The sequence below is a fragment of the Ochotona princeps genome, chromosome 5 (assembly GCF_030435755.1).
Source record: "Ochotona princeps isolate mOchPri1 chromosome 5, mOchPri1.hap1, whole genome shotgun sequence".
Taxonomy (NCBI): domain Eukaryota; kingdom Metazoa; phylum Chordata; class Mammalia; order Lagomorpha; family Ochotonidae; genus Ochotona; species Ochotona princeps.
Genome location: NC_080836.1, coordinates 27185234 through 27201526, shown reverse-complemented (window position 1 = coordinate 27201526; position 16293 = coordinate 27185234). Strand labels below are relative to the sequence as shown.

Sequence of the window (16293 nt, the reverse complement as noted above, 5' to 3'; positions counted from 1 at the left end):
TGCTATTTTCTGGGAGTTCAAGTATGAAGACAATGAAACCCAGAAAGAGGATGAAGATCAACAGAATGCTGACTATTTCAAGTTTGTATCTGTGTAGTTTTGGTTGGGACACAGTCTACAGTCTCTAAACCACAAGTCAGGAAATGGAGATCAGATATCTGGTCTGGGGCTCAATGCACTCAATAGGAACTTCATTATTTATCAGGTTAAGCATTGATAAATTATCCCTCCACATTCAGTTCTTTTACATATATGGTTGTGATGCATTCTAAAGTCTAATTTTTGGAGAGATGGTGTTCTTGTGAATATAATTTTTTTATTTCAATGTCCTCAAGCACATTTTGTCCACACGTTACAGAAGATATCCTTAATTAGATGCTAGTAGACACACATGCTAAATCTTTTTATATATATTAAATTAAAACAGTACTAAATGCTTATTTTCAGCAAAATTGTGTTAAGGTTAGCTAGAATGTCTGACTTCAAGGAATTTTCACTTTAATAGGGGATAGATAATATGAAAACATAAAAAAAGTTGAACAGCAGTAATGAAAGCTAATGTTTTCAAAGTATAACAGAAAGAAATCCACGAAAGCTGTGCAAAATGAATAATTAAATAACTAATTAAAAGAATAATTGCTATAGGCATTTAGAAAAGCGAAAGGCCAGTGAGAGAAAACTTAGGGTAGAAGGTTGGGTTTTCATTGGTTCTTTAAAGCTAAATAGAACTTTAATAAGCATAAAAGGGACTATACCTCTGATAGTCACTCACACTCTGGTTTAGTATAAACAAAACAGAATATACCCATAGTCATCCACCTCAGAAAAATGGATTCTGAGCTTGGGCATTACGGGAATATGTGATTCTGAATGCAAAACACTAGAACTTTCTATTGGACACCCTTGGATGTACACCTGTTTTGTCACTTACTTTTTGGCATGGGAGTTTAATCAAATCATCTATACAATGGCACTTGGTCCACTGTCAAGTCCATAACAGATATTTCCAAATGACCAATGCTATATTATTGCATTTTAAAAGATTTATTTTTTTTCATATGAATGGCAGACTCACAGAGAGAAGGAGAGACAAAGAGAAAGCACTTCCCAATAATTGCAATGGCTGGAGTTGAGTCAACTGCAAAGCCAGGAGCCAGGAACTTCTTGTGGTTCTCCCATGCAGACACAGGGTCCCAAGGCTTTGGGCTATCTGCTGCTGCTTTCCCAAGTCATAAGCAGGAGCCTGGCTGGGAAGTGGAGCCGCTGAGACACAAACCAGTGCCCATATGGGATACTTGCATTTCTAGGTACAAGATCAGCCAGTTGAGTCAATGTTATGCTATTGCATTTTAAGAGCTAAGTGTGAGTAATAATTGTAACTGGAACCTGCAGATGTTACTACAGGAAAGAATCACAAACCTCAGAGAAGATGTGTGTAATATTAAAAAGCTAAAGTCAATCCAGAACAGATTGACCAGGAATTCAAGATATTCTGAATCTGTGTGATTCAAATATAGACAGATGTGGGGAACATGTGTCCTGAATGGTGACCAAATGACACATTGGCACTCTGAGTACCTGAAAGGAATAGGCTTAGCCTGATGGAAAGACATTATACAAATAAATGACATTAATATAATAGCAATTGTCTACATTATTTTGAATGTCCTATATGCCCATGCATCACACTTTATATTATCTTCTTTGGGGCCAATACCATGACTCAACAGGCTAATTCTCTGCCTTGCGGCACTAGACTCCCTTGTGGGTACCAGTTCATGTCCCAATTGCTCCATTTCCAATCCAGATATCTGTTTATGGTCTGAGAAGGCAGTGGAGGATGATTCAAGTACTCAGGCCTCTACACTCACAAGGGAGATCCAGAAGACACTCCTGTCCCCTGACTTTGTATCAGTTCACCTCTGGCCACTGCAGTAATTTTTCTAAAAATCATTATCTTCTTTAACTGTATATAATTGATATTTTTATATTCATTTTAAATGTGGATAGAAAGGCTCAAAGCCAACAAAGAATAATCCAAAGTAACTTTGTATGAGAGAGCCTGAGTGAAAATTTGCCCACAGATCTGTCCAACACTGGTTCACATTTGCTATTGATTATTACAACTGTTAAGGTATCAATTTTATGTCAAAGGGACAGACAAGAAGAGGCAGAAAAACAATATGCCTATAATGCCTATAATGGCTGCAGCTGAGCCTAGTACAATCAGGATTCAGGTACTCCATCAGAGAATAGCAGGATTCCTATTTTCTCCTACAGAGTGCCACCTCACTTTGATGATAATCCTCATGGAAATTAACTTGAGGGGATGTTTTAGACCTGGCTTAACACTGCTACAGAGAATTATGATCCTTGTTAGGGTGAAATGTCAGTGGTAAGAACAAGGAATACATAACATATTCATAACTAACAAACAAGGGCCTCACTTACTGTCTTCTTGTGACACTGCCTGTTGACAGCTCTGATTGAACCTAGAGGGACCACCCCAGGGACAGCTGCTTGTGCCACATCTCCCCATGACTGAATCTTTGATTTGTTGTTGGTGAGTTGTGAGCCACAGGGGCACTAATTAGTGTCTCTGGGAATCAGCAAAGTATAAAGTTTTCCAAAGTTTCATTTATTAAATAACCACTGGAATATAAGAAGGAACTATTTCTTGCCATTTCAGAAGTAGATTCCTTCCTACAAGTAGCAGTGTCAAGGATTTACACTCAAAGGAGTCTTGAGTCTTACATTTATCCAAATGTTTACTCAGCTTCCTCAGGTCTCAGTGGGCATGCAAATGATAGAGTATACCTGCAAAAGAGGACATTGGTAATTTGAATGCCTCCAAGGAGGAGGGCCTGGGTCAGGAGTTATTGACCAGGGTTCCATTGCATCCAGAGAGGACAACATCTGCATGGCTTCATTTGGCTATTGCCTGTTCTTGGGGAATCAATCTCACGATGTCAAAGTTTCTGATTTTTGAGAAATACCATAGGCAAACATTCTTATATGAAAGCTAAGAATGTTAAAGTATCAGCTCAATTCAAGCAAAATTAAGAAAAAATGCCATAGAAACCAAGGAAAGCATATATTTTATGTCTGTCAGTGTCCAGTAGAGATTCTGAGAAGACTTCCAGTTTTGTTTCAGGGGAGCATATCTCTCTCCTGAGAATCTGTCCTCTTTCCATAAAGGCTTACATTGCTGATACTCCAGAGTAAGCAATTTGGCCATGAGGAGCTTACTTGAGACTTTCATTATTGCAGTACATTTGAGTGTGTGTTTCTTTTCTAATGCAATGTTATATATGAATGGAAAAAGAAATTTTAAAAAATCCTAACAAAGTTTAAAATTCTTCAAATTAAGCTTAATTAGTAAGAATGTGACATAAATAGTAGGTAATTAGATGACTAGTCAAATCTAAATTGAGTTAAATTTTATATAATATCTTGAACTGTAAGATATCATTATTTCTCATTTTCTGAAATCCTGATGTGATTCTCTTTTGTAATATTTCAAAGAGCACTGTTTCACTAAAATATGAAGTAGTTTCTCATCAAATTTTCAAACCTTATTGAAAAAATTGATGAAGTAAAATCATATATAAATAATCCAGAATAAATAGGACATTTCTAACTTGTTAACAAGAAAACACCATTTTTGTAAATATAGATTTTTAGTGTTGTCTGAATTACACCAAGATGTTTGCTCATTTGTACTAATGTGAGAGTCTAAATATAAAATTAAGCTGAAATGATAAAATCTGATTAAGAAATTTTATACGTAGCTGTAAAAAAGGCTGTTTGGGGGCTGGAGTGTTGGTATAACAGATTAATCTTCCAGCTATGGTATTGGCATACCATTTGGGTGCTGGTTCATGTCCTTACTACTAAACTTCCTGATCCATCTCGGTCATTATGGCCTGGAAAAAAATGGAGGGTAGCCTAAGTTCTAGGGACCTTGTACCTATGTGTGATACCTGTTAGAAACTCCTGGTTTCAAGCTTCTGATCAGCCCATCCATGGCTGTTGCAGGCATTTGTGCAGGCAGTGAACCAACAGATGGAAAATCTCTCTCTGATTCTCATTTTCCAAGCAAAATAAGCAAATTTTTTAAAAATGAAATATTTCAACCTCAATTAAAAGCTTACCATGAATTAATAAACACCATGGAAGAGAGACCAATAATGTGCAACGAATTTCAGTGGCAGCTTGACTTTGTACAAAGGCACACGTCAAAGTATGAAAATGGGATTGAAAAAGGTTAGGATCAGATGCGAGTCTCACAATTTCAAATGAAAACAAGACAAGAATAGAATATTTACCTATACCTGCCTTTGAATTTATGAGTGGAGAAATGAACAAATGCATGGGCATTCTACTTTGAATTTCAGAGAGGCATAGAGGATACACGGAGGACTATCATTGAGCCCATGTCCATTTGGTGAATAGGGAAATGTTCAATGTGGGGACCTTTGGGTACATCATTACGGTACCACTTCCTAACTCCATTAACTAAGGCAAAATCAACAACAGCAATGTGCTCTTAAACATAAGGATTTATTACCCAAAGTGTGTTAGATCTGAGACTTATTAAATGTCACACGCATCTGTAAAAATGTGTGTGACATTTAATAAAATTTAAAAATTTCCTATTTTCTTTATTTTTAAGAGAAGACAGAAGACAATTATTCTTTCGTTTTCCTTTTCTTGCTATCAAAAACGGGATTTTAGGAGAGCAAATTCAAAGACTGGAATCTCTTGTCTACTTCATCGTATGCCATTGGTATTAAAAATTGTCAATAACTCATGGTGAACGAAGAAGTTGCCATGAAAGTTATTCATTGTCAGGCTATGATCAATAGCCAAGGCCATAGCAAGTGATGTATTATCAAGATTGAGCCAGATCCACTTTCTCAAGGCTTTTAAAATCTGCTGCTGCTTTTGGCAGTAGATACACTCAGTTTGTCTAACCTGAGCTAAGCTTGTTTGTTAAATAACCTTTCACTGTTGATTAGAGAGTATGCCTCGAAACCATTTTATTTAACCACAAAATATCAGCTACAACTACTTAATCAGTGTGATTTGGCAGCAGGCCTCTGGGATTTGCCCCTCTCCCCACATCGCCCGTCCCTGTTTTTATGCTGAAGTTTATATTAGTGCAAACAAAACTGTCACTTTGTTTCCCTGTCTTCCTATATTGGGTCACTTTGTGCTACATGATATGATCTAAGAAAATTCAATGCAAGGAGACACATGTCCCTTCTCATTGGAAATACGGAGACTGTAGTTTCCTTTTACCCTGTGGGAAAGAAAGCAGGTCAGGTGTCCAAAAGTCGTGGAGGAAAGTTTGGCGTCATCACTACTGCTCTTCCTCCACAGAGAGGAAGGAGAACAAATGGCAAAAACGGCACTGGCTCCTCATGAAGCAATGCAGAGGGAAGAGTATGCTGGTTACCTGTTGTTAAGCTACTTTGGAAGGGAATTCTTAAAATTTGACCATTTCTAAAACTTACAACATCTTGAAATTTGAAGGGAAAAAGGATTTACATTTTGAAATCATCTCATAAAGATGAAATAAAGTAGAAACATTTGTAGTCATTTGCCTGACTTAATTTGGAAAATAAAAACACCTGATTGATTTCCTTTTGAGTTTTAGAGCTCTGGCCTGATCTCTACAATATTTCAACAGACACTCAAGTATGATTCTGTTTCATTTGGTGTTTCTTTTTCATTTCACACAAAATCTGATCCATAAAATAATTTGGATCTAATGAAATGTGTGTCAACCAGTATAATTTTTAAAACAATGACTTTTGTACATGGGAGAAACACACCCTCGGTAAAGGTGACTATTGGGATTAATGCCCACACCACGCTGGTGATTCGCAAACCAAAAAAAAAAAAAAAAAAAAAAAAAAGAGGATGTGATATTCCAATGATGACAATGACACATGAGAGGAAGAAAAAAAAAGTAACTTTACATTTCCTGCTTTCTTTTTTCCATCTTTACCCAGATCATGTCTTTGTTTTAGGACATGGGATTTCTCTTTACTTCCAGCACATGCCTGATTGATACATGCTGACCGTTCATCCTGTTACAGCACAAATCTCCTTTCTTCTCCTTTCTCTTTCCCCAATGCACTCATTGTCAGTGCTTTGGAAGTAGCTTGGACTTCAAAAATCCATCCACTCCAAGGAGAAACATGCAAGAGTGCATGGAAAGATGATAGCATCATTTCTGGGAGAGTGCCACAATTGCTATGCCTTTGCTAATCACTTGCAAAACACACTAATGTGCAAAATAATGCTTTGGCCTTACACATTATTGTTTGGCGATGGTTATGCTTATCAGTTTTTAATATGCTCTTTGAAAACTGACACGTACTTTAACAACTTCTCTTTAGGAACACAGGGATTCAAAGGCTGGATTCATGCTTCCCAACACAAACCTGAGAGGGTAATTAAACAGATGGTAACAATAAACCGAATCGGAACACATCAGGGACTGGAGTCCCTTATTAAAAGCTTTACACATTGAAGGCGGTGGAAAGGGAAAAATAATAATAATAATAAATAAAACACCAAGCTCTGGGGAAAGTGTCTGAGCAGCCAACGTCTTAGTGCCTGCCTTGACCTAAGAAGCAAAGTGGGAGCCAACTGGAGAAGAATGGGTTTCTTCCAACTCATGGAAGGGCATGCTGGGGATCTTCTGATGCAGCCACAGGAGTGGGATCTCAAGGTCATCTTGTTACTCCAAACAATGCAACTGCTGCTTGAAATTGCCTTCAAAGGCATCACTTCTAGCCATACAAATTTTATAGATATAAATTAACGTCCTACATATAAACATCCTCCTTACCTAAATATGAAATCTTTCTCAGGGGAAGGTTTTTCTTCTACACAAGACTAATTCTCAGTGTTGTAAGTATCTGTAATGTTACACATATTCTGAATATTGCTTGTCTCCTGATTGGCATTAGGATACTTTACTTTCTACAGTATCCCTAAAGTAAGTTAGGATTCTACTTCTCAGATCTTAACTTTGCCACTTGTACTGAATTAAATCTTTAGGAAAGGAAATTTGAGACAATCTTAACATTTCAACTTATAAATGTATTTATGTGATTGATTTTCCCCCAGAATAAAAGAAAAAATAAGCTTAAATATATGCCACACACATATACATCTCTCTTATGTATCGGTTTATCAATATGTATGTATACATCATCTATATAGAGAAGTGTATGCATACACTAGGCACACAGCAGATACTCTATGCAAGAAAGGATCCAGTTACTGTGGAGGCTTTTGCAAATATTATCGTGCCACCACACATGCAAAGATGCTATCATGCCGTCCATAAGGCACTTACAACCTGGGGGATAATTGAGTCAGTGTTTGTTCTTCTGTTTCTCAACCTGCTTTGGTTCTCTGTTTCACTTGGCAAGTTCTTTGAGTACCATTTATGGAAACATTCAGCTTCAGCACAACAATAATTCAGCTTAACCGTGTGCCAGCAAGCAAAGGACAATGTTCAACACACTGTGTGCACTTTAGATTCATCCAGCTTCTAATGATGATCTATGAAAATATATTTTGAAAATTAAAGCAAGCATAAAAATGGGGAAGTGGACAAACTACGGACACAAGCAAGCCAAACGGCAAGTACCATGTTTTATTTTATCTATTTGTGGGCACAAACTACCTTATAACACCCTCCAGTTTTATTTTTTGGATGCTGACATCTAATAAATATATAAAGAATGCTCTCATCATCCGATAACGTGTGTATCTAAAATCACACAGAGCACCTCAGGTGTTTGTCATAAAACTCTCTTCATAATGTGAACTACAGTTCCAAGTGATTTTAAGGATGGAGAGCAATACATGAATTAAATAAGAGATGCTGCAAATAATTTAGTGAAAAGGCAGGGTTGCTGCCACTAAGAGTATTAGATAATCTTTTTAATGAGAATGTACACTTTTAGATTACTGATTATCAACATCAGGGGACCTGAGATTTTGATTCATCAGTAATCCTCCTTTGTATCTACACAAAGATGTAAAAACGAGACCTCTGGCTCTCTACATTTCTGCCTTTCCATGCTGGTGCAGCAACGACTCCACCTGTAATCTCTAATACTGCTCTGCCCCCTTGTGCTTCTGCAGTGAACTCGGCAGAGAACAGCGTGCCTTTATCTTTGTACAGGAACTACAGAAGCACCCCACTGTCACTTCTCACTTTTCTGGCAAGTTCAAGGTCAGTGTCTAGCTATTTTCAGCTCATCTCTTCTTGATCCATGCAGAGAAATGACAAGGTAACGTGATTCGGGGTCAGCTGTATTACAGGAACCGTTACATAAACGGAGAAAGTGAAAATCAATCCTAGCTGACAGTGACTTGGGGATAATCAGCGCCCACTGGATGCCTCTGTCAACTCGCCTGCATCAAACACCGTGTGACTTCTGTCAGATCCTTTTAATAAAACTACATTCTCAGTTTCAGCAACCTAAATAAATGTTCCACTAGAGATGAAGTTTTTAGACATTTTTTCATCCTCAAGACTTCTAAACTCTCCAAATATTTCCTTGAAAAAACTACAGGAGTGGAACTGATTCTTCCTTTATTATTACTATTCCCCTTTTTTTATTGATCTGAGATGGGAGATATTGCTGTAGAACTTGCCACTGTGTGAGTGGTGTCTATGAGCTTTCCCACGGATTGTTAACATATTTCATGGTGAGATCAGCACTGCTGTCTCAGCATAGATCCTCAAATCTACTGTCAGCTCCAACTCTTCTCCCTCTTAATAGTAGAACACTTAAACTAACCATTCTTTTTGCTTCTCTCCTAGTTGTCCATGGTTGTTTTTCTTTTCATCTCCACATTACCCTTTAGCACATTTCTGACTATCACAGGATCGGAAGCCAAGTTTTGAACAAGATGTTCCAGGTTAGTGGCATTCCCCCTGACAACACCTGATGTGTCAGTTTCAGGCAGGAGCTATTTCATCCCACCCACCTTGCGCTCCCTTCAAAAGGAGAATCTCAGTACTCCATTGAAGTACAATTTTCCATAATATTAGCTGTCAGAAAACTCAAAGAGGGAACTCCTAAAGCTATAAAATGGATTAGAAGCAATTTAAAAAAGAATTAACAAACTAGAGTAAGAGTATACTGTCAACAAACAAATGCTCCATCATAGGACTGTAATTTGGAATTTTAATTACCCCTCTGCTCTGTAACAAAACAATGTCTGAACTGGCAGCGATTTGAATCTCTCACAGGTCATTGAGCATTCTAGTTAATTACTCTATGAATAGCCTGTTTTTCTCCCCTCTGGAAACACGTTTCTAATGGCAGTCAAGGTCTGACAAATGTGTCATCTACATAATTAGCTAGGAAGCAACACAAAACATTAAACATGCTTTGTGCCGACAACTATCAAAACATTTCATTTGTTGTCAATTATTCATTACTTTGTAGGTTCTGAAGGGGTTGTTATTATGGAAATAAGTCCAGATGCTAACAAGGTTAGAGTTTTGGATTCAAATTAGTAATCAGAGGACTAACTTTAAAAAAAATGTATCTCATGTACACTCAGCGCCATGTTCAATCAGTGGGACATTCTAAACAAATTTAGCCATGCTCACATGAAAATGGAAACGGCATTGTCACACATGTGAATTCAAGAGCTGTGGTGCACCTTTGAAGTGGAGACTCTATGCTATCATTGTACACTTTCTGAACCTCTTGGCAAGTCCAATTTGTGCTCAGTAAATCCGGTTAAAGATTTCCACAGCGTGAGATGGCAAGCATGAGGCAAGAAATCTCTGGTGGGTTTTGAATGATCTACCCTCTGGGGCTTCCTGTGTAAAAGTTAAAGAAAAAAAAAAGAAGGAAAAAACCTAGGCAACAAACTTTTTCTTTTGCTAAAGTCAGCAAACGGCTTCAGGATAGTTACCTTAGGTAACCTTTGCTTGTCATGTTTGGGTGATTGTTGTTGTGTCTGAAACTGTGTCTTTTATTAAATCAATATCATACATAAACCTGTATATTGTCTTGAAAGCCACACTCCTCATGTATATAGAGGATATAAAAAGATTTCTCAAGAAAATTGACCTCTCAGAGGCAAAGAAAATTGCAGTGGAAGACACATTATTATGTAGCCATATCTGAGCCCTAGATCTTTGGAGAGTCTCACTCCACTGTCCTCTAGTTTTTCCGTATAAACCAAAATGGCTTACAATGTCATCCACAATAGTCCAATAAAGATTAGGAACAATGCACTGTTCTTACATTGATGAGATAAGAAAGATTTAACTGTAGAATGCAGTGTATAAGAACAGTTCATAAGGTTTGCTCTTGAATCAGAAAAATAGGATTCAAATTATATTTGTGTGTGCCTAGAATTTAATTGAGATGATCAGTTTATTTTCTACATAATCTTTGATCAGATTCCTGCACTACAGAGCTAGATGAAAAGAAAAGAAACAAAACAAATTCTATCAGGGAAATCAAGAAGACCCATTATCTACAGGGTGAGCAAAATATGTCAGGAGATAGTTCTACTCCATGCACCGAGAATGCCCAGTTAATAAAAAAAGATCAGCCACTCGCAAAGAGAAAATAATTGTCTCTATCTGTATTTTTCAAAGTAAAAAGGCAGTCACATATTACACTAAATAGGACACATTAAAATAAGCTTTAATAATCTTTACGCAGAAAGAAACTAATCCATTTTCAGATCATACGATCCACAGCAATAAAAGGAAATCATCAAACCAAAAACAATTTTAGAAATGGTTGCAGACTCTCATTTAATTAACATGCAACAGATCATATATTTATGAGGAAGTCAAAATATTTAGGAAGCCTATAATCCTGTAAGCCTTAATGTGGTATAAAAACAACAAATAAATGCAAAGTGTTACTGTTACACATGCCTGCCTGATCAATGGTTTTCACATATTGATCTATAAATGGAGTTGACAGTCTGTGTTGGCTGCACATTTTCCAAGCAGTGCTATTTTTGCACAAAACCAATACGGGCAATTACCTTTGTTTGAGATGCCAACTCTTATCAATTCAATGTGATTTAGTGTCATTTTAATTAAATATCAGGATCCACTTCAGGACAATTTATACAAACAAAGCCTCAAACCTAACTATAAGCTTGATTTGAAGTAAACATGGACGAGCCCTACAATCTCATAATATTTCTCAAAAACTCTTCTAAACAGAAGGCTTATATTTTTAGTAGCAATTTTGTGCCTGCCTTTTTGGCTAGCCACAACTTTGGCAAGTATCCTACAATCACAGAAGTAAGAAACAAAAGAAAATTGTTTCCTTTTTTTCCCCCTCTGATAATACATTAAGGAGAAAAACGAACACATGCTGTCTGCCACTGGAAGTAAAAAGTCTCATATGTTAATGTTCAGGAAAGGCTCCACCGAAGTCTATATCTGAACACTGATAGAAAGATATGTTCCTGTTTATGATGGCTGTGAACGCAGTGGTGCCCTTCTGCGGGATTCATAGGCTGGAAGTAGTGAATATTCATATGTGCTACCGCTTGAGCCACTAACATTAAATGCCTTAACTGCTCCTGCCTGCAAATCCTGTGTCTGCAGTTTCACAACTTGTACTGTTCAAATTCTTCATTAATATATCTTCTAAATTGTCTAGTAGGCTGCAGCGTCCCTCGTGGTAGTCATATCAAAGCTGTATTAACCCATTTTCATTAGCAAGTGGCTAGATCACACACTCACCTTTTTACCCCTCAGTCACACATTACTTGTTCCGATTCACTTGCACTCAGCTTTCAGCTTTTCTGTTTGACACATTTTGGTGAATAATTTGCCTGCCTTTAAGAGGTCTCTGGTGCTTAGGGCCTAATAACAATTTACGGAGGCCCAAAGTCTGTCCCCTCCTCACCAAGTGGAGAACTCCGTTCTCTCACAGGCGATTTCATTGTATGCCACATCTCCCTAGCTGAAAATCCCCAGCTCTCCAACATGTCCCAGGAAACAAGTAACCATCCTGAACTTTGAAAAGCCATCCATCTTATTCGACCTTCAATGAAAAGGATGTCTACCACCGATAAATTATCACTGAAGCATCAATAACTTTTACTGACTTATTTCCTCATAACATTGAAGTTTTGCAAATTCATAATTTAACCAGTAAATTCACCTGTGATTATATAACTTAAAAGGCAATAAAGTTTGTATTGGCATTTCAAAATATTTTCTGATTTTAAGATGCTAAGAATAGAGGCTCTTATGGTGCATATTTTTCCTACATATACTTATGTAGAAAATATACATAGAAAATGCATAAATATATAAAATATAAATTACAGATTTAGTCATTTAAAATATTTTAATTGAAAAATATGAAGGAATAATTTATGAATTAATAGAAAAATATTTGATGGATGCGATCCTTGGACATTTTTTCATTTTTTTGAATAAATGAAATCATTAGGAATGTAGTATCAGATTTTTGTGTTATAATATAGACCAATGGGTAGATACTAGATTTGCATATTTTTCCTAATGACTAAGTAGCATGTGTTTGTGTGTGTATATATATATATATATATATATATATCTCCAATGAATTAAACAGGTTGTCAAATATAGTCTTTAAGTACTCAGTATTTTTCTGTGTAGATTTTGTGTTCTGCTGTTTCTGTTACAACAAATCATGCTTCATGTGAATGCCTGCCTACATTTTCGGTATACATCTCTTTCTACTCTCCTAAATTCAATCTCCCCGTTGACCTCACCCCACCACCCAGCTTCTGAAAAATCAAGTTCTTAGTTTAGCTTGAGAAGATAACTTTAACAGGCTTGTTTGAATAAATATGCCAAAATACTTTACATTCTGTCAGTATCTAGTCAGAAAATTGTGCATGGAAAAAAGAGATGAAAAGAACTGAGACAGAAAGAAAATTAGTGCCATGGCAAGCTTTCAATACAGTATCTCGGAGCCAAGTTTTCTCAGTGAAATGACATATCCTCACTAAAATATCCCTTTTATATAATTATGCACTGAGCACACATCACCAAAAGTAACTTTTATTTTTGTTCCTTATCGAGGAATACATATTGCCCAGGCTAAGAATGCGGAAACAAAAGCTGGGATAATTATAGCTAATTTCACTTTGGAAAACTCTTATTCTCGAGTAGTCCAGCATACAACCCCCCAAACTAAAGTTATGTAACAAGGTAATATCAACAATGAGAAACTGCATGATAAAATCCTGCCCAAAAGTGAAAAATGCTAATTTTGTCTCATTTAGCAGCTGGATACAGAAATGCTCATTAGTTTTAAGAGGGTTAATCCTTTTAACTTTTGCATATTGATATGCCAATTATGCCTAATTGTACAAGAGGCATCAGTCAAGGTAATAGTGCATAAACACATGAAAGTTATTAAGTACATCCCAACATGTAATAAAGTAGGTGTTAATTGGTAGCTGAGTTCTGCGGGCTATTGAGGTGGATAATTCATTGAGAGATGGATCACTTGTAATTTCTCTCCATAATTCCTTTTGCAGTCTCATGCTGTGATGTTTTCATGCTTGTCAAAAACAACTGCGGCATAGTGCCTTTTGTTAAACACATCCAATAAAATATGTTAGGCATCATTAAATATACTTAACTTTTAAACTTTTTCAAAGGTACAGTTCTTACTGATAATACATTATAGGGATTCCAATAATTTACTCTAACCACTGTCTCAAGTTCATGGTTGAGGAACATTTTAGCTGGTTTAAAGTCAAAGTCAGGCAAGTAGTGTTGTGCCTCCCTGCAGACAATTCTTTTCAATGAGTAAGTAAATAAAGCAAAACGCATCTCTCATTAGTAATTGTATCTAAAAGGATGTATTTCTCAGTCCTCCCAAATAATCACTGGCTTCTCCATGCTAAATTTGTCTACAACACCTGAGGAAAGAGTGATTAAAACCATTCATTTCTGAAGCTCCTGAGATTGCTGTGAGTTAATGTTGCACTTGAAATTCGAGTGAAAAATGTGGAATAAGTATAATCAGTAACATGATACTCAGCAAGTTTATCTCATTTAATAACTCAGTTAGGAAGCTGAATATTTCATAGGCCCCCACGATATTAGCAGAACACTCAATTAATAGCTCACATGTTTCTGCAGGGTGACTGGGATTCACAGCCTGTCCCCAGCTAACCTATTTCTTGTTCTTGCTCTCACTATGCAAAACAAAATAGATCTGGGGTCCAAAAGAGTGGCTAACATTGCATAAATAATTTTGTAACATCCTATGGCCTCAGCTGCAAGTTACCACCATTATGGAAGAAAATTAACCAGAGGAGACTCATCGCAATCATTGGGTTTAGTGGCTCAGGATGCGTGCAGGGCCAGGGACACAATTGGCAATAGAGTTCATCTCTAACTATTTTATTTCAAATCTTCCTAATGACACATTATCAAGACAAAATGGCTTCCTCTCCAAACCTTAAACAGCCATGCCATTTCAGTTGTTTAAGCCCATTCCAAATGAAATCATCATTTCTGCTTTCATATATTACTGGTAGATTTTAAAGAAGAGATTTTCACATTTTTAAAATGATTTTTTTTTCTCAGTTCATTCTTAGCTAATTTTAGCCTCTGGCTTTTCAAAGTGATGTACTGTATTTGGAAGTACAAACACCACATGCTAGCATAACCTCATTATTTTTATGACACTGAAGCATGATAGTAGAGGCCCTTAAAATGAGTCAAAGGTGCTCTTCAGTCTAGCTCCAAATCCACTTTATCACTCTGGATTAAACCCAGCTCGTCTCTTGCAACTGGGGCTATTATTGCAACTATAAGTAGGCAAGAAAAAAATGCATAACAAAAACAGTTTTCTCATGCACATTAGAAAAACAAGTAAGACAAGTATAGTTAGATTCTTTTTAAAAAATCCGTAACCACAGGGTACTTGCAGTGCTAGACTTACAGGTTCAGTGACCTTCCCAGCATCAGTGAGGATCATGGATTTACTTTGGCTCAGCCTGTCGTGGTGGCTGTTGGCATTTTTGATTCTCATTTGCACAGCTCCCGTGCCTTGGTGGGAAGAGCTCAGTGTTTCCATAGAGGTATCAACATTTGTAGATTTCTGCATATTATAAGGTTATCCTGTTAAAATACACACAAGTATTATGTCATTTTAAATATGTTTTTTTATAGAAAAACAGTGCAATGCACATCCTGATCAATCAATCATTAGGATTGTGATATTAAATAAATAAGTGTTTGCACCTCTTGAGTGAAGAAGAAGCAACAGGTTTTTGTTTGTTTGTTTCAAAGATTTATTTATTTATTATTGGAAAGTCAGATATACAGAGAGAGGAGATAGAAACATCTTCCGTCCGCTGATTCACTCCGCAAGTGGCTGCAACAGCCAAAGAAAGCTGAGCTGAGCTGAGCTGAAGCCAGTAGCCAGGAGCTGGATGGGAAGCGAGGCCACTAGGATCCTAGCGTGTGCAAGGTGAGGACTTTAGCCAATAGACTACCACGCCAGGCCCACAAGCAATTTCTTCATAGTTATTTTTACCTATTGAGGCTTCTTTTTGAAAGGCAGATTTACTGAGAGAGGCAGACAAGCATTTTCCCTCTGCTCGTTCACTCCCAAAATGGCCTGAACAACTGAAGCTGAGCAGACCTGAAGTTAGGAGCCTCCTCTGGGTATCCCATGTGGGTGTATGGGCCCTGTGCTTTGGGCTATCCTCCACTGCTTTCCCAAAACTTCCTAATTTCCTAATTTTACCATAATTAGGGAACTGGATGGGAAGTGAAACCCCCATGAGATTAACTGGCATCTTTATGGGATGCCACCATTTGCAGGTGGGGGACTTGCCAGTTATACCACCATGCTAGCCTACTAGGGCTTCCTTATGCATATGATGCTATAGAAGCCAGAGAATGTGAGAATTCCTCTGCACAGTCACAGTTTGTGTCATTCCTAATCCACTTAAAAACTTCTTTTTTAAAAGATTTGGGTAATTTATTTTAAGGCAGAGTAATAGTGAAAAAGGAATGGAGACACAGAGTGAGAGAGAGAGAGAATATCTTCCATTCATTGGTTCAGTGCCCAGATGGCTACAAGTGGAGCTGGGTCTGGCCACAGCCAGGAGCCAGGAGCCAGGAGCTCCAGTTAGGTCTTTCTATGCACTTGCAGGGACTCAAGCATTTGGCCCATCTTCTGCTGCCTTTTCATACACATTAACTGGGAGCTAAATTGGAAGTGGAGCAGATGGGAC

The 16293-nt window shown here is 37.2% G+C and overlaps 1 protein-coding gene across 2 annotated transcripts in view; it reads right to left on the bottom strand.

The window, feature by feature from the left end:
• The window catches only part of ARHGAP15 (Rho GTPase activating protein 15), a 625244-nt gene that overhangs the window by 581759 nt on the left and 27192 nt on the right, over positions 1-16293 (bottom strand). For both annotated transcript variants that reach the window (XM_004577187.3, XM_058664454.1), the window contains exon 2: positions 14991-15169. In XM_004577187.3, the coding sequence (XP_004577244.1) occupies positions 14991-15155 (165 nt within the window). In that variant the 5' untranslated portion in view covers positions 15156-15169. The remainder of the gene's footprint in view (positions 1-14990; positions 15170-16293) is intronic.